This window comes from Salvelinus fontinalis, chromosome 18 (assembly GCF_029448725.1).
Source record: "Salvelinus fontinalis isolate EN_2023a chromosome 18, ASM2944872v1, whole genome shotgun sequence".
Classification (NCBI taxonomy): domain Eukaryota; kingdom Metazoa; phylum Chordata; class Actinopteri; order Salmoniformes; family Salmonidae; genus Salvelinus; species Salvelinus fontinalis.
This window is the reverse complement of record NC_074682.1, coordinates 47,453,099-47,478,824: the sequence shown is the minus strand read 5'-3', so window position 1 is coordinate 47,478,824 and position 25,726 is coordinate 47,453,099. Positions and strand designations below refer to the sequence as shown.

The window sequence follows — 25,726 nt, the reverse complement described above, 5'->3', positions numbered from 1 at the left end:
TAGTGGTTAGAGTATTGAACTAGTTACTGGAAGGTTGCAAGATCGAATCCCAGAGCTGACAAGGTAAAAATCTGTCGTTCTGCCCAGATATCAAAACGAACTCTGAATCAACTACATTAATTTGGGAACAGGTCGAAAAGCATGAAACATTCATGGCAATTTAATTTGCTAGTTAATTTGTCCTGGGATGTAAATATTGGGTTGTTCTTTTACCTGAAATGCACAAGATCTCCTACTCTGACAATTAATCCACAGATAAAATGGTAAACCGAGTTAGTTTCTAGTAATATCTCCTCCTTCAGGCTTTTTCTTCATCTTTGGTTGCCAACCGCCATATAAAATCCAATCTTAAGGTGCATTACCACCACCAACTGGACTGGAGTGTGACCTCAGTTCATCTTTCAATCACCCACGTGGGTATATGCTCCTAAAAACCAATCAGGAGATGGAAGAGGCGGGACATGCAATGCATCAAGCGTCACAAATAGAACCAAGTTCTATTTTAGAGCCTGGCTATGCAGACACTTGCGAGCAGTTTGGATGCAATGATTGAATAACGTATGTGTACTTTTATTTAGCAACGCTCGCGAGCTGTTTGGTCAGCATGTAAGTATAAGCAAGTGCAAGCAATTGACCAGTGACAAGGTAGGCCTTCATTCAGCACTTTCAAAATGGACACGACAGAAATTCAGATGTTAGTTCAGATAAATTCAGCAATATGTTGAGTTAACTTTACTCTTCTTTAAGTCATCACATGGAGAGAGAGCGAGATACTGTTAGCCTACCATTTTTAAGTATTTTATTAGGCCTATGTGGTCTAAAAAGGAAGGAAAATACAATCATGAGGATCCACTTTTATAGACAATATAACGAAGCTCAGACAGCGTATTGCGCAAACAAAACAACCCTTACAACATCAACTGGAATTACATGGTTTTATTACTGAACTTTTTGTTGAAAAAAACAACAACATTTGAATGGGAAGAGACTGTCACTGGCAAACATGGTTACAGACCCAAAAACATTATATACTGTAGTATCCCCTCATAGTGGAGAAATGCATATGCGCTAATTATAATACATAAAGTAAGAAAAACAATGAATTGCATCATTCCAACATTGCCTAAAATTATAAATAAGATACTAATGCGATAGATCTATATAAGTAACATAACATTTGAGATGTAGGCTACAAACTAAGGGAACGATGAGAGGATAAGAGACAAGCCGTAATTTCGATTAAGACATTAATGAGCGAGCTATAAAATATGTATTCGATATTTGTTCTGCACTTTAGGCTAAGTTCTGAGGGGGAGAGGGACCAAATTCTTAGGGTGAGACACATGGGCTACTAACAGCTTACAACACAACAGGCACTTAGTATTACTTTCTTAGCGATAGTATACATATCCTGGCATATTATTTATGCAGCAGCGTACAAGACATATTTTTGGATTCACTGTTATGCTGTGCTCACTTGAACAGGAAGGTGGCACGGCAGTCCTTATGGGCAAACTTTGTCATCAAACTTTCATCAAAGTCTGGCATTCTCTATTTATGGTGCTTTCAAGACAACTGGGAACTCTGGAAAAAAACGAGGTTAAATCATGATAGGCCTCCCGGGTGGCGCAGTGGTCTAGCCACCAGAGTCTCTGGGTTTGCGCCCAGGCTGGGCCGGGTTCGCGCCCAGGCTGTGTCGCAGCCGGCCGCAACCGGGAGGTCCGTGGGACGACGCACAATTGGCATAGCGTCGTCCAGGTTAGGGAGGGTTTGGCCGGTAGGGATATCCTTGTCTCAGTATGTAAAATGTAATGAAAAAATTTAAAAAATGTAATAAAATGTATGCACTCTACTGTAAGTCGCTCTGGATAAGAGTATCTGGTAAATGACTAAAATGTAATGATGTCAGTCATTTCAGGTCGGAATGTCGAAGGTCTAGAAAGAGGCCCGAATTCCCGACTTGGAATTCCGAGTTGGATGAGCGTTCAAAGCGGATTTTCCCAGTCGGAGCTCGTTTTTCTCTGAATTTCCAGTTGTCTTGAACGCACTAAAGTCGGAAGTCCGAGATTTCCCAGTTCCGAGTTACCAGTTGTTTTGAACACGGCAGAAATCATGCTGGATTGACAGCATGTCCATCTATTCAACCATTGTGTTGCATGTGAATGTTTATCTTTTTAAGCTTGGCAAAGAGACCTTTTCAGACAGATGTTTTAAATCCTTAAACCCAGACTTGAACCACACACCCCATCCACCGAATAACAGGCAGGGGAAGCAAAATAGTGAATTTGCGATTTCTGAGTTTTTATGTAATGTCCAATGGCCGATGAGCACCGATACGTTTTATCTATAATTTCTCTTAATTTGAAAAGGATTGAAAATGATTTGCCAGTAGAATGTTGACATTATTCATGATGACTGCTTGTCTAGCTAGCTAGCTTTCTAGCTAAGATTTTGAAAGTATGATGTTGACATGATCAGTCCAATCAAAGCTATGGTAGATATAACGTGATTTGACGTCATTTTATCTGTGGTGAAATGTGGCTGAAACACCTGCATTTTGGAACTGCCTTACTCAAGAAAGTGACCATGTTTGTATGCGGCTTTAGGATAGGGGGTGCTGTTGTCCCTTTTTCTGGAAATCGTGTAATTTTTAAACGGCTTCCTACTCAATTCTTGCCCGTACAATATGCGTACAATATGCATATTATTATTAAATTATTATTGAAATTTTGTCTCTGAGTGGAACAGAACTCATTCTACAGCACTTTCCCTGACATGGAGTCAGATTTCAGACATCTTGGCCCCTGATCTGGAGTCAGTTTAAAGGTCCCTGTGAACGCTATGAGGATACAAACACTGCTTACGTCTTCCCCTGGATGTCATTACGTGATGACGCTTTGAATGGAGTCGATTGCGCAATCAGAGCCTCTATAAAACAGAACAACGTGTAGGTAGTGTCTCTTTTCCAGCTGCGCCTGATGCAAGGTGGACACGGACCTGCTCTTTTTCCAAGCTTTAGTTTAGCCAGTAATATTTCTCTGGTCATGTTTTTACTCGTTATAGGTGTTTAAAACATCATAAGGTAGTTAATTTAAACCGTTTTATAGCAATTTATATCCGTTTAGTGCGATTTTGACGCATTTCTTTCTGAGACACTTTGAACCTCTGGGCACGTTTCCAGTTCATGCCGAACGCAGTGGGCATTTCCACATGGCAAGAGGACAGCTTTCGACCAAAAGACGATTAGACCCAAGAAAGGATTCATTGCCCAAGATTCTGATGGAAGAACTGCTCATAGTAAGAACAATTTATTATGATAAATCGTGTTTCTGTCGAAAAATGTTAATCGCTTATGCCGCCATTTTGTTAGATGTAGCTTCGCTTGGCGCAACCTTTATTGAAAAGTAAGGATAATTAAAAAAATGTAATTCCGCGATTGTATTAAGAATTAAATTGTCTATCAATCGCTGTCCACCCTATATTTTTTTTGTCAAGTTTATGAGTATTTATGTATAAGACTAGATCACTGTCTAATATGGCGCATGACATTTTCTGACCAGCTGGGCTACTTTTGTCATTGTCTAACCATGATTTTGGTGGCTAAATATGCACATTTTCGAACAAACTCTATATGTATGTTGTAATATGATGTTACAGGAGTGTCATCTGAAGAATTCTGAGAAGGTTAGTGAAAAAATTAATATATTTTGGCGATGTTGACGTTATCGCTCTCTTTGGCTAGAATCAATGCTCTGGTAATGTTTGCACATGTGATATGCTAATATAACGATTTATTGTGTTTTCGCTGTAAGACACTTAGAAAATCTGAAATATTGTCTGTATTCACAGGATCTGTGTCTTTCGATTAGTGTATGCTGTGTATTTTTACGAAATGTTTTATGATTAGTAATTAGGTAATACACGTTGCTCTATGTATTTATTCTAGTCGAGTTGTCATTGTGGGTGCAATTGTAAACTATGATTTCTACCTGAAATATGCACATTTTTCTTACAAAACCTATCCTATACCATAAATATGTTATCAGACTGTCATCTGATGAGTTTTTTTCTTGGTTAGTGGCTATCAATATCTTTATTTGGCCGAATTGGTGATAGCTAGTGGTGTTGGTGGACAAAGAAAAGTGGTGTCTTTTGCTAAGGTGTTTAGCGAATAGATTTACATATTGTGTCTTCCCTGTAAAACATTTTAAAAATCGGACATGTTGGCTGGATTCACACGATCTGTATCTTTCATTAGCTCTATTGGACTTGTTAATGTGTGAAAGTTAAATATTTAAAAAAAATATTTTTTTTGAATTTCGCGCTCTGCCTTTTCAGTGGAATGTGGGAGGAGTGGCGCTAGAGGAACCCCTGTCCTAGACAGGTTAAACTCAAGGATATATTTTTTTTTTTACATTGCTTGCAAACTGAAATGTAACACGAATTAATGCCAAAATAACATGCAAAACAAGCCAATTATATCTTCTTTCTTTTTTTAGCTAAACAGGTGGGGCTCAAAACAGGTGTGGCTCTGCATGATGGTGACGGGTCACCACTGGCTAAATGTATACATTGTTAAAAATCGCATATTATACCAGATACAGCCACAGGCTGTTGTGTAGCACTTATGTTTCTCCACTGTACATTCTACTGTTCAACTGCTGCATCAGTGTTAAGGTTGCAAAATTCCAATAATCTTTCAACCGCCATTTCTGGAAAATCGGAGAATTTTGAGTTAAAGGGCCATATGTGACTCTAGATCTGCAAGTTCAAGACCCTTGTCCTATGTAAACACTGACAATGTACAATGCTGTCAGACTGTTCTCGATCACAAGAGGATATGACATTTATTGGCAATTGCCACCACAAACCTTAAACATCTCCAAAGTACCTTCCCTAATACCTCCCATCACACTGCCACCACAGCTTATAGGAGAAACCATGGGCTCACACAAAGCAAGACTGAAACTACACACAAAAGATTCATGTTTAATAGAATCTGGTACTCTTCAGTCCATCAGATCTCTCTATAAGTGCATTCTATGGACTGTTATTGACAGTGAACATTTGAGACTGTGGGTGTTGGGGGGACAGGTTGGTCGGGGATGTTTGACAGGTGTTGTGGCAGCACACGGATCAATAGCTCATCACCGCTGACAGAGAGCATGATGGGACATTGGGACAAAGCAATGATTGATCGCTATGGTTTGAGCAGGTCGGCAGTCGCAAGAAAACAGAGTAAAGGTTGCTTAGAACTATTCACTCATTTAAAACGGGAGTGGAATTCATTCCCTATTAATAACACCGCTGAGGGTGTTGCATATGTGCTGCAGGCGGTGGCTTTACCCACTAGACCAGCCCCAGGCACTATTATGTAGTCATTTTGAAGATCAAAACAGTTTTCAAGCCATCAAGTGACGATGATGATATCATCTCCTGTAATATTGACTAATTTATCTTTCTCTCTCCTTCTCACTCCTTCTTCTTCTCCTTCCTCCTCCTCCCCCTTTCTTTTCCTCCATCCTTCTCCCTCCTTATTCTCTTCCCTCCTTTGCCCGTTCCGGAGCAGTTTGGCCGAACAGAAGTGATCGATAACACCCTGAACCCGGACTTTGTTCGGAAGTTTGTCCTGGATTTCTTCTTCGAGGAGAAGCAGAATCTTCGCTTTGATGTGTAAGTGGAGACCTCTCTCTTCCTGTCTGTTGTACTATCCTCCCATCTTCTCTTTTGTCCTCCTGTCCACCAGAGAATGATTCAACAGTTTTCATTAGCAAGGTTCACTTAATAATCACTTGACTTATTAATACTAAGGGCCCAATTCAATCAAACCAGTGTCATGCTCAGTTGGGCACACCGTAGCAAAACACACTTTATTTGGATATTCCGGATTTTCCATCTGTAGGTGCTGGGGTATATGATTACATTGCTAAGGAAGACGTGGATGTTCCTGTCACCTATATTTACCACTGTAAACATTACATTTACATCATTTATCGCAAACATAATTTTACATGGTCATAAACATCATTTTACATGATCGTAAACATCATTTTATATGATCATAAACATCATTTTATATTATCATAAGCATCACAAACATTTAGATTAACAACATTTTGCAGGATAATTACGTTTTTGACTTTTAAAAAAACTACTTTGACCGATAAAGTCAAAAAACACTTTCAATCCCAACAACAACATTAGAACTCCCCTTTGCCTCAAATCCACAGCCAGCTTCCTTTCCGCTGCGAAGGCAGCTCACAGTCGAAACCAGGGGTGGAGGGAGTTGCAGGCTGTTGGGGGGATGTTACTGTTCCAACTTCCCTCCTCCCCCAGAGAAGGGGGGATCGATGCCCTCTGCAGGGGGCCAGAGGAGAAGAGGAGAGCAAGAGCAGAAGCCCCAGCAGGGGGCCAGAGGAGAGGAAGAGCAGAGGCCCCAGCATGTGGCAGGTGGTGGTAGCTCAGGCCGAACCACCCCCTCAGATCTGTCACATTGATTAGGCTACACACATACACACCACGATCAATACCACCGCCAAAACACCAACCGACCGCCACAGCCAGATCTGCCACGCAGACAGGAAGCATTAGTCAAACAAGCAGAAGCAAAGATGTAACAGTAGGTGGATACCAGTGTAGTCGGAAGGCATTTGTCAACGGTTGTTGTTGTATTTCATTCAAATCTTGTCCAGAAGGAGGAGGAAAGTCAAACATGATTTTAAGCAAAAACTCTCTTTGTTGTAAGATGAGGAGCTGACAAAATATGTGCTTTTCGGAATAGCGTTGGAGAGATGTTTGTAAAATCTTGACAGATACTAGTTGGAGACATTCGTAACAGAACGGGATAAAACTTTTAAATAGAATTGGAAACTGTCAACCCAGAAAAACAGCTAAAAATAAATTACAGAACATGAATCTGAATCACAACAAGTCATACACCATGTGTTCCTGTTCTGATTTAAACCCTACCGGTATAGCCAGCTGTGCAGGAATAGATTGACACAAACACACACATTCATACACACACACATCACTAGGCTATATACACCATATACAGTTATAATAATATATTATTACACATGGCAAACTCTATATTATGCGCATAGTTTTAGGATTTCCTGTCCATTTGGGCTCTCCACATGATTTGTTAGTCATAATCTCTAGCAAATGACTCCCTATGGGTTGTGTAAATTCATGTTTGCAGTGTTGCTAATCTTTGGTCGGGGATTGGGAGAATTTGGTTTGTTACCTAACTGGGTGGGAACAGTGAGAAAGTAATATGCAAGGGAAACTGTGAATTGTGTAAAAAATGCACATGCACAGACAGGTACACACACACAAACACACACACAAACACACACACACACAAACACACACACACACACACACACACACACACACACACACACACACACACACACACACACACACACACACACACACACACACACACACACACACACACACACACACAAACTTCTACACTTAATACATCTACAAACTTCTACACTTAATACATCTACAAACTTCTACACTTAATACATCTACAAACGTTTAATACATCTACAAACTTCGACACTTAATATATCTACAAACTTCTACATGTAAAACATCCCACTTTAAACTGCCATCTAATTTTTGTCAGCTGAAATTCTCAAAAGTGACAAAGTGAAAGTGTTATTGTAGCTTCTCTAAGAACAGGAGTGATGTTTCACATGAACCACCAGAGAAAATATTATGCTGAGTTTCCACCTAAAGGCTTACGGCGGTGTTTTACCCAAATGGTAGACTTGACTTGTTTCCAACTCCATGGACCGGCGACGGTGTCTCACTGGGCCATGGCCTCGACGGACTGGCTCTGACTTGGTGCCAACATAAACGTTGTTCCTTCCTGTATTATACTGATGATTAAATGTTTATTCTATTCTACTGAGCTATTATCTTGTATTATTTCTTATTGTTGTTGCATTGTCCAGAAGGAACCTGCAAGTAAGCATTTCATTGGACGGTTGTCAGGTTTTGGCCAGGACTGTTCAGGTTTTGGTCACTAGATGTCCCCATTGCACCTTTTTTGTACCTTTTGTTTTTCCTTGCTCTAATTATTGTTTGCACCTGTGTGTCGTTCCCTTGTTAGTATTTAAACCCTGTGTGTTCCTCAGTTCCTTGCTCAGTGTTTGTATGTTAGCACCCAGCCCCAGCCCAAGCCTTGTTCTGAACATATGATTCTCTTATTGGATTTTCCAGAGGTTCTCTGGTTTAGTTCTTGTGTATTTTTGAGTAGTCTTTTGAGGTTTGTTTTTCCCTGCTGTTTTTACCACTTTGGAGTTTCTTTGTATTTTGGAGGATATCCATTTTGTGCTTCTTGGCTTAATGTTTGGACATTGTGAATTTAGATTCTTTGCCTGAAGATTTTGTTCTTTAATTAAACCACCATCTCTAGTACTGCTGTGTCTGCCTCATCTTCTGGGTTCTGACGATTATTAGTGACTGTTTCTCGCACCGGGTCCTGACAACGGTGTATACCATGTTTATCCCGTACATACTTAAAATTTGAAACATGGCAATAGACTGGTGTGGGTTAAGTCTTAGTTGGAAATTCAGCCTTTATAACGATGTTTATGGCAATGCAGTAGAGGAATGTCATCGACGTGCGGAAATGGCACCTCGGAGACTAATGACTCGGCATGTTCAGTGACACGGCGGAGAATCGCAATTATTGCGTCGCAGTTCGTGACCTTATGGTGCTCCTCAATCAATAGCATGATGATGAATAGCATGATGATAGCTGTTAGAGCATTGGGCCAGTAACCGAAAGGTCGCTCTTTCGAATCCTGAGCCGACAAGGTGAAAAATCTGTCAATGTGCCCTTGAGCAAGGCACTTGACCCAAAATGCTCCAAGATTAATAATGGCTGACCCTGGACTGTGTACAGGTTATACAGATTAAACAGGCTATACAGATCATACAGGTTATACATATTGAACAGTCTATACAGGCTGTACAGGTTATACAGTCTATACAGGTTATGCAGATTATACAGGTTATACAGATTATACAGGCTATACAGATTATGCAGACTATACAGGTTATACAGATTATACAGGCTATACAGATTATACAGGTTTTACAGGTTATTCAGACTCTACAGGCTACCCAGGCTATACAGGTTATACAGATTATGCAGGCTATACAGGTTATACAGATTATACAGGCTATACAGATTATACAGGCTTTACAGGTTATTCAGATTATGCAGACTATACAGATTATACAGGCTCTACAGATTATACAGGCTATACAGGTTATACAGATTATACAGGCTATACAGATTATACAGGTTATACAGATTATACAGGCTATACAGGTTATTCAGACTATACAGATTATACAGGCTATACAGGCTATACAGGTTATACAGATTATACAGGCTATACAGATTATACAGGCTTTACAGGTTATTCAGACTACAGATTATACAGGCTATACAGGTTAAACAGATTATGCAGACTATACAGATTATACAGGCTATACAGATTATACAGGCTCTACAGATTATACAGGTTATACAGGCTATACAGGTTATACAGATTATACAGGCTATACAGATTATACAGGCTACACAGGCTATACAGGTTATACAGATTATACAGGCTATACAGATTATACAGATTATGCAGGCTATACAGATTACACAGGCTATACAGGCTATACAGGCTGTTGACAGCTATTCTCAGCCCTGTGTAACGAAACGTTGATCGATATCCACTTTTTGTTTGTCGGAGTCACACCTGTCATCCTTGTGACATAAGTAAGTGAGGTCATAGGAGGTATATGGAAATAAATTGGGTGCCTATTGCATTTCCAGGATTGTCCAGATCTGGATCTTCAAGGCCCCAGGGGAGTGTTGTCGTCTCCCTGATTTGAGGTCCCGAGAGGTGGCTCCAATAAAAGGGAGAGCCCCTGTTATGGCTGGATGAATAATTTAACCACCCCCTTCCCTCTGGAGATTATTTTTAGCATCCTGAATCACAATAGATAGGGAAGGTAGGAAGTGCCATGGAGGCACTGTAAGGGCTTAGAAATAGGGATATAGATAGCGATAAAGATAGTGTTTTGGGATAGGGCTAGAGATAGAGCTTAGAGATAGGGCTAGGGCTAGAGATAGAGCTTAGAGATAGGGCTAGAGATAGAGCTTAGAGATAGGGATAGGGCTAGAGATAGAGCTTAGAGATAGGGCTAGAGATAGAGCTTAGAGATAGGGATAGGGCTAGAGATAGGGCTTAGAGTGTGCTTAAAGATGGGGATAGCGATAGGAATAGAGATAGGGCTTAAAGATAGGGAGAGAGATAGGGAGAGGGATAGAGATGGGGCTTAAAAATGGGGATAGGGATAAAGACAGGGCTTCAAGATAGGGATAAAGACAGGGCTTCAAGATAGGGATAAAGACAGGGCTTCAAGATAGGGATAAAGACAGGGCTTCAAGATAGGGATAGAGATAGGGCTTAAAGATAGCAATAGAGATAGGGCTTAAAGATAGGGATGGGGATGGACACAGGGCTTAAAGATGGGGATGGAGACAGGGCTTAAAGATGGGGATGGAGACAGGGCTTAAAGATGGGGATGGAAACAGGGCTTAAAGATGGGGATAGGGATAGAGATAGGGATAGAGATAGGGATAGGGCTTAAAGATGGGGATAGGGATAGGGCTTAAAGATGTGGATGGAGATAGAGATAGGGCTTAAAGACAGGGATAGAGATAGGGCTAGAGATAGAGAGAGGGCTTAAAGATGGGGATAGGGATAGGGATAGAGATAGAGATATGATTTAGAGATGGGATAGAGATAGGGATGGAGATAGGACTTAAATATAGGGATAGAGATAGGGGACTACATGTATTACCCAGGGGAGTTGTTACATATAAACAGATGTAGGATCTTAATTTGAGCCAGTTTGCTACAGTAGGAAAATAATCCTGCAGCAACAGGAAATGGGAGTTAGTATGTGGATTATAATTCATGGACATTTTTGTAGGGGTTGATTACATTTTTCGTTATTTTGAGTGGAAATAACAAACTTCAGAAGTCTTTTTAAACCTCAAATACAATACACGTTTGCAGGAAAGTTCTTCTGCAACAATGAACCATTTGTACTGTACACTGGGAAACTAGATGGAACGAGTTATCTAATATCTATACCTGCTTTTAGTTCTACCTTTCAATCTGAGCATGCTATATGGGGCGAAGACAACATCCCTTTCTCTTGTTTCTAATGGAAGCATTATATGAAGAAGAGTGGGGGCGTTTCAGAAGGGCTTCCCACTCTGTTATGACTAGTGTATCGTGGCATATCAAGGCTTTCCAGAGACTCAGCAGATATACAAGAGATATAAAACACTGCATGATGCTCAGTTGTATCCTGTAGATATTTAAAGGTAGGCATTGGATGATGGTCTTTATTTGCCATACTTTTCCTCAATTATGAGGATCCTATCCTCAGGTCAATTAGCGTGCCTTCTGAGAAGTAGCTGAGTTCTTTTAAAAAGAGAACTTGACTACTCGTCAAGTCGTGAGCACAAGGAAGTAAATGCGCGTCATTCGTTTCTCCTAGATCTAATGAATTGTCTAACGTGAAGGGGAGTTCACATAATTTTCTTCCATTTAGATAATATGAAATTGGCTAACATGACTGTCTGACCAGCACGCAGCAAAGGATGGAAAACAAGACACAATATTAGAACTTGGGTTCTGAGTTTTTAAGAAGGTCAAGTCAGAGTGATGGTGGCTGTGATTTTTTACACCTTGTTGAGAAAGAGTTGGAAGTAACACTGTCCTTGGAATGGTGTTATAGTTTGTTTTTGATCCTGTAGTTTTTGTGCTGTTATAGTAGATACAGTGGCTTATAAAGGCCAAACCGAAATGTGACTTCCGCTTTATCCCAACCAACCCCTAGGAAAGACACATATACATATACAGGTTGAAGAGGAGGGACTGCCACACTGGGCTCCCATGGAGCCGTTGTTGTGGGGGGTTAAGTGCCTTGCTCAAGGGGCACAACGGCAGGCAATAGCATCTCTGGTTGCCAGCTCACTTCCCCCCAGATTTTTCCCATCAGACCCGGGATTGGAACTGGTAACCCTCCGGCTCGTCTCCCTAACCGCTAGGCTACCTGTAATGTAATTAAGCAGGCACGGAGCAAACCCTACCACGGGCCCCTGGCCGCTATCAATTATTTATGGATTCCCTATCAGCCCAGGTAAGCCTGTGCATTGATTCTTGACTGTAATTAAGGTTTTTGGAAATTCTACAATAATGTTTCCTTCTCGTTAGGATTCGGTTTGTATCAACCTGGTAATTTGTGTTAATTCATGCCCCACCTTCCTGGATATCACAATGTGTTTAATGCCGGTCCTTTGTCTCGATTACATAGAGCTGCCCTGAGGTCCTCTGTCGCCTGCCATGTAAATGAGGCTATCCGATTTTTGGGGCGGGTTTATCACTCCTCGCACTGCTAAATCTAATTTCGCTCAGCGCTTCAAGGCTTATCCTACAGTGCTGTAATTTCATTTGATACCACCTATGCCTGGCTCAGCACTCAATTTTACATCGCCAGAGATGGGATTTTTACTGAGTGAGTGAGGGGGAATTCCGATTGAAAGTGAGGGATCGAGGAAAAACAGAGATGGAAGACTCATTGTAGAGGGAGAGTAGGGAGGCAGGTAGGCTAATATAAGTAAGAAAGGTTCTGGAGTTTAGAGATACTTTAGGAGGGTTAGTGTTTGAGAGCGGGGAGTTCTGCTCTCTGCCACTTCGCTAGATTCTGATAACGTGGTTGCTATAGCTTTCTCAGTCTTCAGGAGAGCCTCTCTACTTTTCATCACAATACACATTAGCCCCTAGCTTTCAGTTTTATCACTACAAACTCTTATTTTCCTCTGCTGCTCTGAAACACAGTGACAACATATGGAAGCAGATTTTATGCTAAAATTAAGAGAGGCTGTTAATGAAAGAACTGAAGGCACAGCTTCTTCTGAAAAGATACCACTTCATTTGTGATGAATTGTTAGAAATGAGGGCCTGTGCCTATGTTCGATCCTCATTTACAAATGAACTGGTCTGCATGTGAAGCTTGAACAACTGAGGAGCTTTTTTTAAGCTCTTTTTAGTGTTTATTGCATTTCTTAGTTTTGTCCTAGATTTCCAAATCAGAGTTTTCCAGATGCTGGAGCAGTGAGCTAGGTTGTCTGTCTGTCTGTCACACCATTGTCAGTTCTGTCATGGTGCTCTAGTGCTGCGGCCTCTCTCCTGGCCATGCAGAACCCTCACCTGTCCATCACAGAGCTGTAAAGGAGAGGAGAAATAATTACAGAGGATAAGTTGAAAGAAAAGAGAGGAAAAGATGAGAGTTGGAGGATAGAATAGTTTCAAATACCTTCTTGATATTTTATATTCAAAATACAAACATTATGGAAGAAGAGCTTGAACTTTTATCTTAAAAGATGTTATAAACAGAAGGTTCATAAAATATGATAAATTACTTTTAGAAGATATCTTACATTCTCGTAGGGCCAAGCCAGACTCTTAAAACTACCTAGAACCAAAAGGTTTCTCCTACAGGGACAGCAGAACAACCCTTATATTCAATACGGATGTATGTCTTGGAACGTGCAGGTAACGGGCTACTTACCAACGCTGTGTACATCTTCAATAAAGTCAACTATCCAACTGCCTGTCAACTATCCAACTTAACTATCTTTAAAATGTCTATAGTATTTCCTTTTGACTATACCGTGGAGTCCTGGAGGAGCTCATCTTGTTAATTACGGTCAAGTCAAGCATTTGACCCCTCGGTCCTATTGAAAATCTCCTTCATAATCTATTCAAAGGACCCAGATGATGGCAAGGTTGCTGTTTCTCTTTAGCACGAGGCAGTGCATCGTCCTCCACTGTTTGACTTCAAAAACACTGACAGAAACGAGTGGGTGCAAAGGGAGAGAGAGAGAGATTCCAGACAAAGAAGAAAAATGCATTATATTCTTGTGTAATGTGCAGTAATTTGTGTAAATCAGTTTAGCAGCAAGTGGATTTCCTTTGTCAAACAAAAGGCTTTTTATAGGAACTCGTTATGTTGGCACTTAAGAGAGCACCGTGAGGATGACGAGGGAGCCTTGAGGAAAAAAGTGCCACGTTTTTCCCCCCTGGTGGGTGGGAGGGGGGGTGATAGGGTCTTCAATTCATACAGTCAATCCTATTTTGGAATTCATTACCATTCGATCCACATCCATTTGTCTTTGTCATTCTTGACTCTTCCTTCGTATCTACATACATGCTGCTTATTTATTTATTAAACATGATGTCCTGTCCTGTGTGGGTAATCTTGTTTCATCTTCATGCACAGCTGTAAAGTCAAGATTTGATTACAGTTGAGTTTAGGCTGCCTATACTATATGAGGAAGTACATTCATTTATGTTTATGGTTTAACTTAGTCATGATTTTACCAGGTGTTTACTTTATTTAATTTTTTATTTATTTTTTATTTAACCTTTATTTAACTAGGCAAGACAGTTAAGAACAAAGTCTTATTTACAATGACGGCCTACCAAAAGGCAAAAGGCCTCCTGCGGGGATGTGGGCTGGGATTAAAAATACAAAATAAAATACAAATATAGTACAAAACACACATCACGACAAGAGAGAACACTACATAAAGGGAGACCTAAGACAACACTACATAAAGACCGACACCACAACACTACATAAAGAGAGACTTAAGACGACAACACAGCATGGCAGCAACACATGAAAACACAGCATGGTAGCAACACAACATGACGACAACATGGTAGCAACACAACATGGCAGCAGCACAACATGGCAGCAGCACAACATGGTACAAACATTATTGGGCACAGACAACAGCACAAAGGGCAAGAAGGTAGAGACGACAATACATCACGCAAAGCAGCCACAACTGTCAATAAGAGTGTCCATGATTGAGTCTTTGAATGAAGAGATGTTTGAGTGTTTGTTGCAGCTCGTTCCAGTCGCTAGCTGCAGCGAACTGAAAAGACGAGTGACCCAGTGATGTGTGTGCTTTGGGGACCTTTAACAGAATGTGACTGGCAGAGCGGTTGTTGTATGTGGAGGATGAGGGCTGCAGTAGATATCTCAGATAGGGGGGAGTGAGGTCTAAGAGGGTTTTATAAATAAGCATTAACCAGTGGGTCTTGCGACGGGTATACAGAGATGACCAGTTTACAGAGGAGTATAGAGTGCAGTGATTTGTCCTATATGGAACATTGGTGGTAAATCAGATGGCCGAATGGTAAAGACCATCGAGCCGCTCGAGAGCACCCTAACCTGCCGATCTATTAATTGCGTCTCCATAATCTAGCATGGGTAGGATGGTCATCTGAATCAGGGTTAGTTTGGCAGCTGGGATGAAAGAGGAGCGATTACAATAGAGGAAACCAAGTCTAGATTTAAGTTTAGCCTGCAGAGGTAACTAGCTCTAAACCCTCAGAGGTAGTAATCACACCTGTGGGGAGAGGGGCATAAAGTTGTAAAGGTACATATTATATATGGTAACGAGTTATTACTTTATCAATGCTTGATAAATAGTTTTGGGTTAATTCCAGATGTACTGAAACAGGTAGCTATTGGCGTGAAGATAATAATTGTAGTATCAACCTAACAACTGAAGTTTTCTAGTAAAAACCAGGTGAATGCCATTTGTGTTAAATTTTTAAGATTTTTGTCATTTGCAGACACTTTTATTCAAAATGACTTAGTTAGTTAATTCATTTTAAGATTGCTACAATAGGTGAGACAACCACACGGTCAAAGTCAGTATATTATTTCTCATTAAAGTAACTATCAGCAAAGTCAATGCTAGTAAGAAAAGACATGTGTGTTTGTTTTTTATTTATTTAAATTAAATTAAAACAATTTAGGCTACTATTATGGTGTCCATATAAGGACAGTCTCAGAGTCACAAGGAGTTGGTGTCAGTGTCACTTAAACAAACCATAATTCCTGATGAGACTGAAAGTAACTCTTGTTGACACTGACATGAACTCCTGATAAGGCTGAGTGACAGTGATGCCAAATCATTGTGACTTTGAAAGAAGGGAGAGAGAGAACAGACGGATTCAGAGAGACCGTGAATGTAGTCTTTGTTTCAGGGTAGTTTATCACTGTCCTAATATAGACACCGTATCCTGGCACATGCGCTCCCTAAGGAACATATCAAATGATCTCAAATCAAATGTTATTTGTCACATGCACAGAATACAAAAGGTGTAAACCATCCAGCTAAATGCTTACATAGAAGCTCTTCCTCAACAATGCAGAGTTCAATATCAAATGTACGAAATAGAAATCCAGAATAGGATCTTTAAAAAAAAAACCACAGAAACAACACTTGTTCAGATAGGCAAGAGCTTTAAAGGGGCAATCAGCAGTTGGAACAATAACAAAGCATTTTCCCCACAACTATTTTGGTAAAAATGGGGCTGGAGAAATGCAATCACTCTCAAATTCATAGACAGAGATATGGATGCAAGGACTGACCATCCATGATATCAAAATAATAGTTTTGAGGCAATAGAGTGTTTGTATACATCTACTTTTATTACAAACATTGGAGTAAAACAACCTTATATTTTGTGCTCTGATGGGGTACAACAGTTGAACTAGGCTCATGAGACATTTCTAAGTTATATTCTTCAATAATAAATGCTTACATATTATTCATTTAAGTCAAAACATTGCTGTAGAAACTGCAGATTGCCACTTTTTAAAGGAACTTGGATTTTTTTTGTAGATTCAACCCATCACCAGGTGCTGATGTATTGTTCCTTTTTCTGATAGGTACAATGTGGACACCAGAAGTTCAAACATTTCAAAACATGTAAGTACACTGGTGATATCATGCTATTAATATAAGCTGAATATCATGCATATTTTCATGTCACTTAGTTATGTTTACTTAATGAACTGTCAAGGGAAAATACTTCCCTATTAAAGCTGTTACATTTGGTTAGTCTTTGATTTGATTACTAAGTGGTATTTTTCTTCAAGGAGGGAATGTCAGAATAATGAATTTGAATTATTTTTATAAAAAAATAGAATGCTGTTTGTTTTTTTGTCTCTGCAGATTTCCAACTAATAGATCTGTTTTTCTCTCTCTATTGCAAACCATTGTGGATGAGTAGAAGGTTAGTCAACAACATTACTGTAAACACGGTTTGACGGATCACGAGGAATAGCGTTTTTGGAGTTAGTTATAGACATTTAAGGACACATAAATGTGGATCTAAAATGTCTTGAGTCAGTAAGTATTCAACCTCTTTGTTATGACATAACGACACATAAATGTGGATCTTCTGAAAAGGTAAGAAACAATCTAGCTGGTTGGTTTTTATGAACATCTTGCTTTAGGTTGTAGGGTGCTGTCCGTGGTGCTGATACAGCACAGCAGATATTGTTTGCCAACCTGTCACTTCTTGAATTTGAACTTTTATGTTTATTTTGGGATAGCGTGATATAAGCAGAATTCAATATGCAGGGCCTTCAGAAAGTATTCTTGACTTATTCCACATTTTGTTGTGTTACAGCTTGAATTTAAAATGGATTACATTTAGATTTTTTTTGTCACTGGCCTACACACAATACCCCATAATGTCAAAGTGGGGTTATATTTTTAGAAATGTTTCCAAAATAATAAAAAATTCTAAGCTAAAATGTCTTGAGTCAATAAGTATTTAACCCCATTGTTATGACAAACCTAAATAAGGTCAGGAGTAGAAATGTGCTTAACAAGTCACAATAAGTTGCATGGACTCTGTGTGCGCTAATAGTGTTTATCATGATTAGGAATGTTCTTTGCTAGCCGTTTTGGTAAATATATAGTAGATAGGGCAATTCACCTATTACAAACAGCCTGTGTGAATGCAGACGTACACACAGCTGTCTCACCAAAATAATGCTAACTTAATGCTGAAAGTAGTAGCCTAGTTATTCATGCATGCAAACAAAAACACTGAGTAGCGGTTTGGCTTAGAATACCGACACAACTGCGAATGTGAACTAATGAATGCAAACAGAACAAAACAGCGATAAAAAGTAAACAAAATCTCAAGTTTGGTAAAGTCATGACACAATCTATTCTTAGACTAGTTACATTAACAGTAAACAAATGCAATAAACAAATGGTGAATGGAGATCCTTAAACTTAGCCTACAGCCTACTACAGTGAGATGCAGCCATGCTGTCTTGCCAAATGAATAGGCCTATAGGCCGCTTCATTCATGGAGAATCATGCTGCTCATGAGTTCAGCAACATGTTGTGATATGGCAAAATACACTTTCCAATACATACAGTTCCATTCACAACCAGGAAAACAAATAGGCTACCACGAAAACCAGAACATAATGTATCTATTTCTTTGATGAAACATAACGATATGTAGCTATACCCGGGGGCGTCATTTGGGTTCTTGCATTGGAATCACAGTGCCTTCAGAAAGTATTCACACCCCTTTATATTCTCCATATTTTGTTGTGTTACAAAGTGGGATTGAAATGTCATTTTTTTGTCAATGACCCACACAAAATACTCTAATGTCAAAGCGTAAGAAAATGCTAACATTTGTCTAAAAATATATTATTGATTAGATATGTATTCAATTCCCTGAGTCAATACATGTAGCAGCGGTTTAAAGCTGTGATTTTTTTCTGGGTACGTCTCTAAGAGCTTTGCACACCTGTATTGTACAATATTTTCACATTATTCTTAAAGAATTCTTCAAGCTCTGTCAAGTTAGTTGTTGATCGTTGCTAGACAGCCGTTTTCTAGTCTTGCCATAGATTTTCAAGACGATTTAAGTTAAAAGTGTAACTATGCATTTCAGGAACGTTCAATGTCGTCTTGGTAAGCAACTCCAGTGTATATTTGTCCTTGTGTTTTTGTCCTGCTCAAAGGTAAATTTGTCTCCCAGTGTGTGTTGGAAAGCAGACTGAACCAGGTTTTCCTCTTGGATTTTGCCTGTGCTTACCTCTATTCCATTTATTTTTATCATAAAAAACTCGCTAGTCCATGCCGATGACCAGCATACCCATAACATGATGAAGCCACTACCATGCTTGAAAATAGGATGAGTGCTACTCTGTGATGTGTTGCGTTGGATTTTCATCTTTTCACTCTGTCAATTAGGTTAGTATTATGGAGTAACTGCAATGTTGTTGATCCATCCTCAGTTTTCTATCACAGCAATTAAATTCTGTAACTGTTTTAAAGTCACCATTGACCTCATGGTGAAATACCTGAGTGGGTTCCTTCCTCTCCAGCAACTGAGTTAAAAAGAAGGTCTGTGTCTTTGTAGTGACTGGGTGTATTGATACACCATCCAAAGTGTAATTAATAACTTCACCATGCTTAAAGGGATATTCAATGTATTTTTAAAATAATGTTTTACCCATCTACAAATAGGTGCCCTTCTTTGCGAGGCATTGGAGAACCTCCCTGGTCTTTGTGGTTGAATCTGTGTTTGAAATTCTCTGCTCAACTGAGGGACCTTACAGATAATTGTATGTGTAGGGTACAGAGATGAGGTAGTCATTCAAAAATCATGTTTAACACTATTATTGCACACAGAGTGAGTCCATGCAACTTATTATGTGAACTTGTTAAGCACATTTTTACTCCTGAATTTATTTAGGCTTGTCATAACAAAGGGGTTGAATACTTATTGACTCAAGACCTTTCATATTTTTTTTATTTTTAAATGTAGCAATACATTATATTTACTATTAGGGTTAAGTGCCTTGCTCAAAGGCACATTGGCAGATTGTTCACCTAGTCAGCTCGGGAATTCAAACCTGCAACCTTTTGGCTACTGGCCCAACGCTCTTAACCGCTAGGTATTGCGTGTAGGCCAGTGACCAAAATTGATCAATTTTAAATTCAGGCTGTAACTACAAAATGAGGAAAAAGTAAAGGGGTGTGAATACTTTTTGAAGGCATTATATATCTGTAATAACGTAACAATAGGACCAGAGATCACCAATAATGCACATGGCGATTGCATTACGTTTGGCGTGTGAATATCGTGCCTTAACTATATATCAGGTTAAATTAAAGTTCCTAAAGAAAAGTTAAAAGATAAGCTGCGATGTAGATCATAACTACATTTACAGTGCATTAGCTCTCAGCGCAGGTGTCTTTGCCAGAGGAAAATGTTGCCCCATGTTGTGTAAATCTTGTACTCCATGGGTAATATGAGCTAGGTGTTAAATCTGGTACTGTCACGACTTCCGCCGAAGTTGGTCCCTCTCCTTGTTCGGGCGGTGTTCGGCGGTCGACGTCACCGACCTTCTAGCCATTGCTGATCTATTTTTCATTTTCCATTGGTTTTGTCTTGTCTTCCATCACACCTGGTTCCAATCCCATCAATTACATGTTGCGTATTTAACCCTCTGTTCCCCCTCATGCCCTTGTCGGTGATTGTTTATTGTAACTGTTTGTGTACGTCTGTACTGGTGTGCGTCGGGTTATGTTACCCATTGATTTTTATTATTATGTTTCCGGTGGGTTTTTGTTAATAAACTGCGCCGTTGGAAACACAGTTATTTCTCTCCTGCGTCTGACTCCTCTGCCGCCAGTTCACATCCTTACAGATAGTCCATGGGTAATATGAGCTAGGTGTTAAATCTGGTACTCCATGGGTAATATGAGCTACGTTTTAAATCGGGTACTCCATGGGTAATTTGAGCTAGGTGTTAAAAACTGGTACTTAATGGGTAATATGAGCTAGTTGTTCTCTTCCCGTTACAGGACTTCCTGGGCCAGATGTTCTGCACTCTGGGGGAGATCATTGGGTCCACAGGCAGTCGGCTGGAGAGAACCCTGTCGTAAGTCTACCAATGACTTCTATCAAGTATCTACTGTGTATCTGCTGTGTACAAGCATGCATCACAACACGATCTGTCACTGTACGCCTCTGCATTTGACAGGCCTCCACAATCTCACAATGTTCTCATTGCCTCTTAGATTGGGAAAAACAAGAACACAATTATTGGTGTGTCTAAGCCCAGAGGCTCCCACTGTACGGCAGGCATGTAACTAGAGATTAATCTAGCGTCAAACTTGGACTGAGAAGGATTGTATTCTACGAGAGCGTGAGGCAGTAACACATGCTATAGACATAGTTAGGCATCCCCTGTGAAAGCAGAACAACCAGACCTGGGTTCAAATACTAATTAAAATCTTTCAAATGCTTTGAGCGCTTTCTTAAGACTGTCGGGAGTGTCAGTTGGGATGGGTTTGCACTTTGCCACTTTTTTATTGGTTCTTTGCAACAGGCATAGGGGGAGTATTTCAAATGATTTACAATGGTATTTGAACCCAGGTCAGTGACACGACACTGGCCCTGTGGATGACTCAGCATGGAATTGGGCCCTTTTCAATTAAAGTTGATAACCAACACACTGAGAACATTGTCCCTCCCTCTCTCTCTCTTGCGCGCTCTCTCTCCCGCTTTCACTTTCGCTCTCTCTCTCTCTCTCTCTCTCTCTCTCTCTCTCTCTCTCTCTCTCTCTCTCTCTCTCTCTCTCTCTCTCTCTCTCTCTCTCTTCCTCTCTCTCTCTCGTTCTCTCTTCATCTCTCTCTCTTCCTCTCTCTCTCTCTCTCTCTCTTCCTCTCTCTCTCTCTTCCTCTCTCTCTCTCTCTCTCTCTCTCTCTCTCTCTCTCTCGTTCTCTCTTCATCTCTCTCTCTTCCTCTCTCTCTCTTTCGCTCTGTCTCTCTTTCGCTCTTTCTCTCTGTCTCTCTTGGTTGATGTGAGTAACAGACAACACAACAATGCCATAAAGCACACACTCTGAGAGAAGGGAAACTCTCCTAACCTATTCCTATCCTATCACTGTCTGTCCCACTTGGCTCTTCTATCTTGGCCATGTCATTTATCTTCATGTGAGCCTGGTGGGGAATTTCCCAATGCAGGATACTTGTCAATAAGGCTTCGCTGCTCTTTGATTACAGTTCTGTATGTCACCATGTTTAGCGGGAAATAGTAAATAGGCAGGTAGCCTAGCGGTTAAGAGCGTTGGGCCAGTAACCGAGAGGTCGCTGCTTTGAACCAACCATGTGAAAAATCTGTTGATGTCGCTCTGGATTAGAACTTCTGCTAAACTACCTAAATGTAAATACCCTTTTGACTGCATGGTGCTGACTGAAAGAGTGCTTTGTGTGAGTGTTGTGTGTTGTGTATTGTGTGTTGTGTGACTTGATGGACATGTTTCTATGGCAACTGAGAGAGCATAATTTCTCCATCTGTTTCTATCACCAAAATTTCAATGGGGATGAACTGTTTCGTCTTCTATATTCTGTTCTCTAAAATGACATTAGAGATGCTCTGCTTTCAGATCTCAGGTAAAGGGACAAAAAGAGCCCAGTGGCATTCAAAGGCTGGGGACTATAGGGGAGCCCACCACCACTGCGAAAGTTTTGCGAAAGTTTTCACCCCCGTTGGCATTTTTCCTATTTTGTTGCCTTACAAACTGGAATTCAAATGGATTTTGAGGGGGTTTGTATCATTTGATTTACACAACATGCCTACCACTTTGAAGATGCAAAATATTTTTTATTGTGAAACAAACAAGAAATAAGACGAAGAAAATGAAAACTTGAGCGTGCATAACTATTCACCCCCCCAAAGTCAATACTTTGTAGAGCCACCTTTTGCAGCAATTACAGCTGCAAGTCTCTTGGAGTATCAATCAATCAATCAAATTTATTTTTAAAGCCCTTACATCAGCTGATGTCACAAAGTGCTGTACAGAAACCCAGCCTAAAATCCCAAACAGCAAGTAATGCATTTACAGAAGCATGGTGGCTAGGAAAAACTACCTAGAAAGGCCAGAACCTAGGAAGAAATCTAGAGCGGAACCAGGCTATGAGGGGTGGCCAGTCCTCTTCTGGCTGTGCCGGGTGGAGATTATAACAAAACATGGCCAAGATGTTCAAATGTTCTTAGATGACCAGCAGCGTCAGATAATAATAATCACAGTGGTTGTAGAGGGTGCAACTGATCAGCACCTCAGGAGTAAATGTCAGTTGGCTTTTCAAATCCAATCATTCAGAGTATCTCTACCGCACCTGCAGGTCTGGGACAAGGTAGCACGTCCGGTGAACAGGTCAGGGTTCCATAGCCGCAGGCATAACATTTGAAACATGTTGTTTATAGCTGTAGCCTGTAATCCTATTTCCCTAACCTTAAACTCAAACCCCTAACCCTAGCTACTAAACCTAACCACTAACCCCTAATCCTAATTCTAACCCTCATTCCAACCATAACCATTAACCTAACCCCTATAACTAAAATAGCCTTTTTCCTTGTGGGGACCGGCGAAATGTCCCCACTTATCAGAATTGTCCTTGTTTTACTATCCTTGTGAGGACTTCTGGTCTCCACAAGGATAGTAAACACACACACACACACCATCTTCCAGTGTCTATTTAAATTATTTAACAGGCCTCTGACCTACATAAAAGCAGACGGCTGGAAATGGAATCAATTTAATTTATTTCAACTCATTCTGGTTTTTAATGACATGACACCCTATTAAAGAGAGGCTTCCCTCTCGCTACACCTCCCTACTCTGCCTTGTATACACACACACACACACACACACACACACACACACACACACACACACACACACACACACACACACACACACACACACACACACACACACACACACACACACACACACGTTTGTTTTACTGTCCTTGTGAGGACCAAACAATTCATTCCCATTCAAAATCCTATTTTCCCAAACCCTTAACCTAACCCTAACCTTAACCTTAGCTCATAACCCTAACCCATAACCCTAGTTCTAACCCTAACCTTACCCCAAAGCCTAAAATAGCTTTTTTCCTTGGACTGGCGAAATGCCCCCACTTAATTTTCCTTGTTTCACATCCTCACAAGGATAGTAAACACACACACACACACACACACACACACACACACACACACACACACACACACACACACACACACACACACACACACACACACACACACACACACACACAAGCAAACCATCTTCCGGTGTCCATTTTCATTATTTAGCAGATGGCTCTGACCTACATAAAAGCAGATGGCTGGAAATTGAATAATTTTTTTTCCATCCTTAATCTATTTCTACCCATTCTGGTTTTTAATGACACCCTATAGAAGAAAGGCTTACCTCTCGCTACATTTTCTCAATCTGCATTTAAATAGGTTTGAAGATTATAAGAAGGCATCAAGGTTGTATTTGTAGTTGCTCTGTACACTGGAGTCCGTCTAAAGTTGCCTCCTCCTCTCCCAGATTTGATTTAAAGACTCAGGGAAGAGGGAGTTTTTAAGCCCTTCCGCTGTACAGTAATTTACTTCCCATTGGGAATCTGGGAAAACATTGGGGAATTCTATTAACTGACAACAAAAGGCAAGGCTGCACGCTCCATAAAACCACGACCGTCAAACACAAGCTTATGCCAGTGTCTTGCCAGCTCACACACGGCATCAAAGTCCACTTTCAAAACCTTCACAATCGCATCTGAACTTAATTTAAAGTTAATTTGAAGAAATATCCCAAACACCCACTCTCTCACACACACGCACGCACGCACGCACGCACGCACGCACGCACGCAAACACACACACACACACACACACACACACACACACACACACACACACACACACACACACACACACACACACACACACACACACACACACACACACACACACACACTCTTTATTAACTCTATGCTTAATTAGCAATAAAGGGCCTTGCCTCAGATGTACATCTCTTCTATTGGCAGTCCATCTGATGAAATATTTAAAAGCCATATGCAGAGCGACGCTCAATATCCCTCTATGGACTCCCACCCAGCTTTCGTTCCACTCAGTACAGTACAGAAAACTGGCATGGCCTCAGAGCTTTGATCAATCCAATACTCACCAACCCACCAGTTAACAGACCCCACGTTTGGTCTCTCTCTCTCTGCTCGCTCGCTCCATGGCCCCTTATTGTAAGTCTATGGCTTATGATGGCCCTCCCTCCCCACGTTCAACATCAACCCTTTGTTTCGACGGGATTCTGATAAACTAATTTCAGTTTGTGTGAGTCTTGATTCTAATCTCAATACAAAAAAAAGGAAATTTCAAAGCATGAAATGTGAGCCTTTGAATTATCGGGTGAGTTTTTTGGCATTGCGGCAGGTTGGGTTTTTTTGATCTGACAGGCAGCGTCTCTGCAACGTCTGTCTGTAGGCTATATGCTGATACTCTGAGTTAGTATTTATCTCCAGACCTGGGTTCAAATACTATTTGAAATTTCTCAAATACTTTGAGTGTTTGCTTTAGCCTACCTGGAGTGCCAGGTGGGTGTGGCTCACACTCAATCAAGCCCAGCTAAAGTATTTGAAAATTATTTCAAATTGTATTTGAACCCAGGTCTGTTTTTCCCCCAGTGTATTTCTGCTGGAACGGTGCATACACTAAGCTGGTGGGTTGCCATGGAGAGGAGACTTTTGTTTCTGTGTGGGAAACTTTGGGAGGTGAAGTACATGAGTTGTAGCTGGTGCTGCTTTAAAACCTGTGGGCTGTTTGCTGTGTGTGGCTGGCAGACCTGGGTTCAAATAGTACCTGATATCTTTCAAAGATCTTTCAG

The 25,726-nt window shown here is 40.5% G+C and overlaps 1 protein-coding gene across 2 annotated transcripts in view; it reads left to right on the top strand.

Annotated features, from left to right (window-relative positions):
* The window catches only part of LOC129815658 (copine-9-like), a 177,293-nt gene that overhangs the window by 39,557 nt on the left and 112,010 nt on the right, over positions 1 to 25,726 (top strand). For both annotated transcript variants that reach the window (XM_055869654.1, XM_055869655.1), the window contains exons 4-7: positions 5,570 to 5,673; positions 16,870 to 16,909; positions 17,214 to 17,216; positions 20,834 to 20,910. In XM_055869654.1, the coding sequence (XP_055725629.1) occupies positions 5,570 to 5,673; positions 16,870 to 16,909; positions 17,214 to 17,216; positions 20,834 to 20,910 (224 nt within the window). The remainder of the gene's footprint in view (positions 1 to 5,569; positions 5,674 to 16,869; positions 16,910 to 17,213; positions 17,217 to 20,833; positions 20,911 to 25,726) is intronic.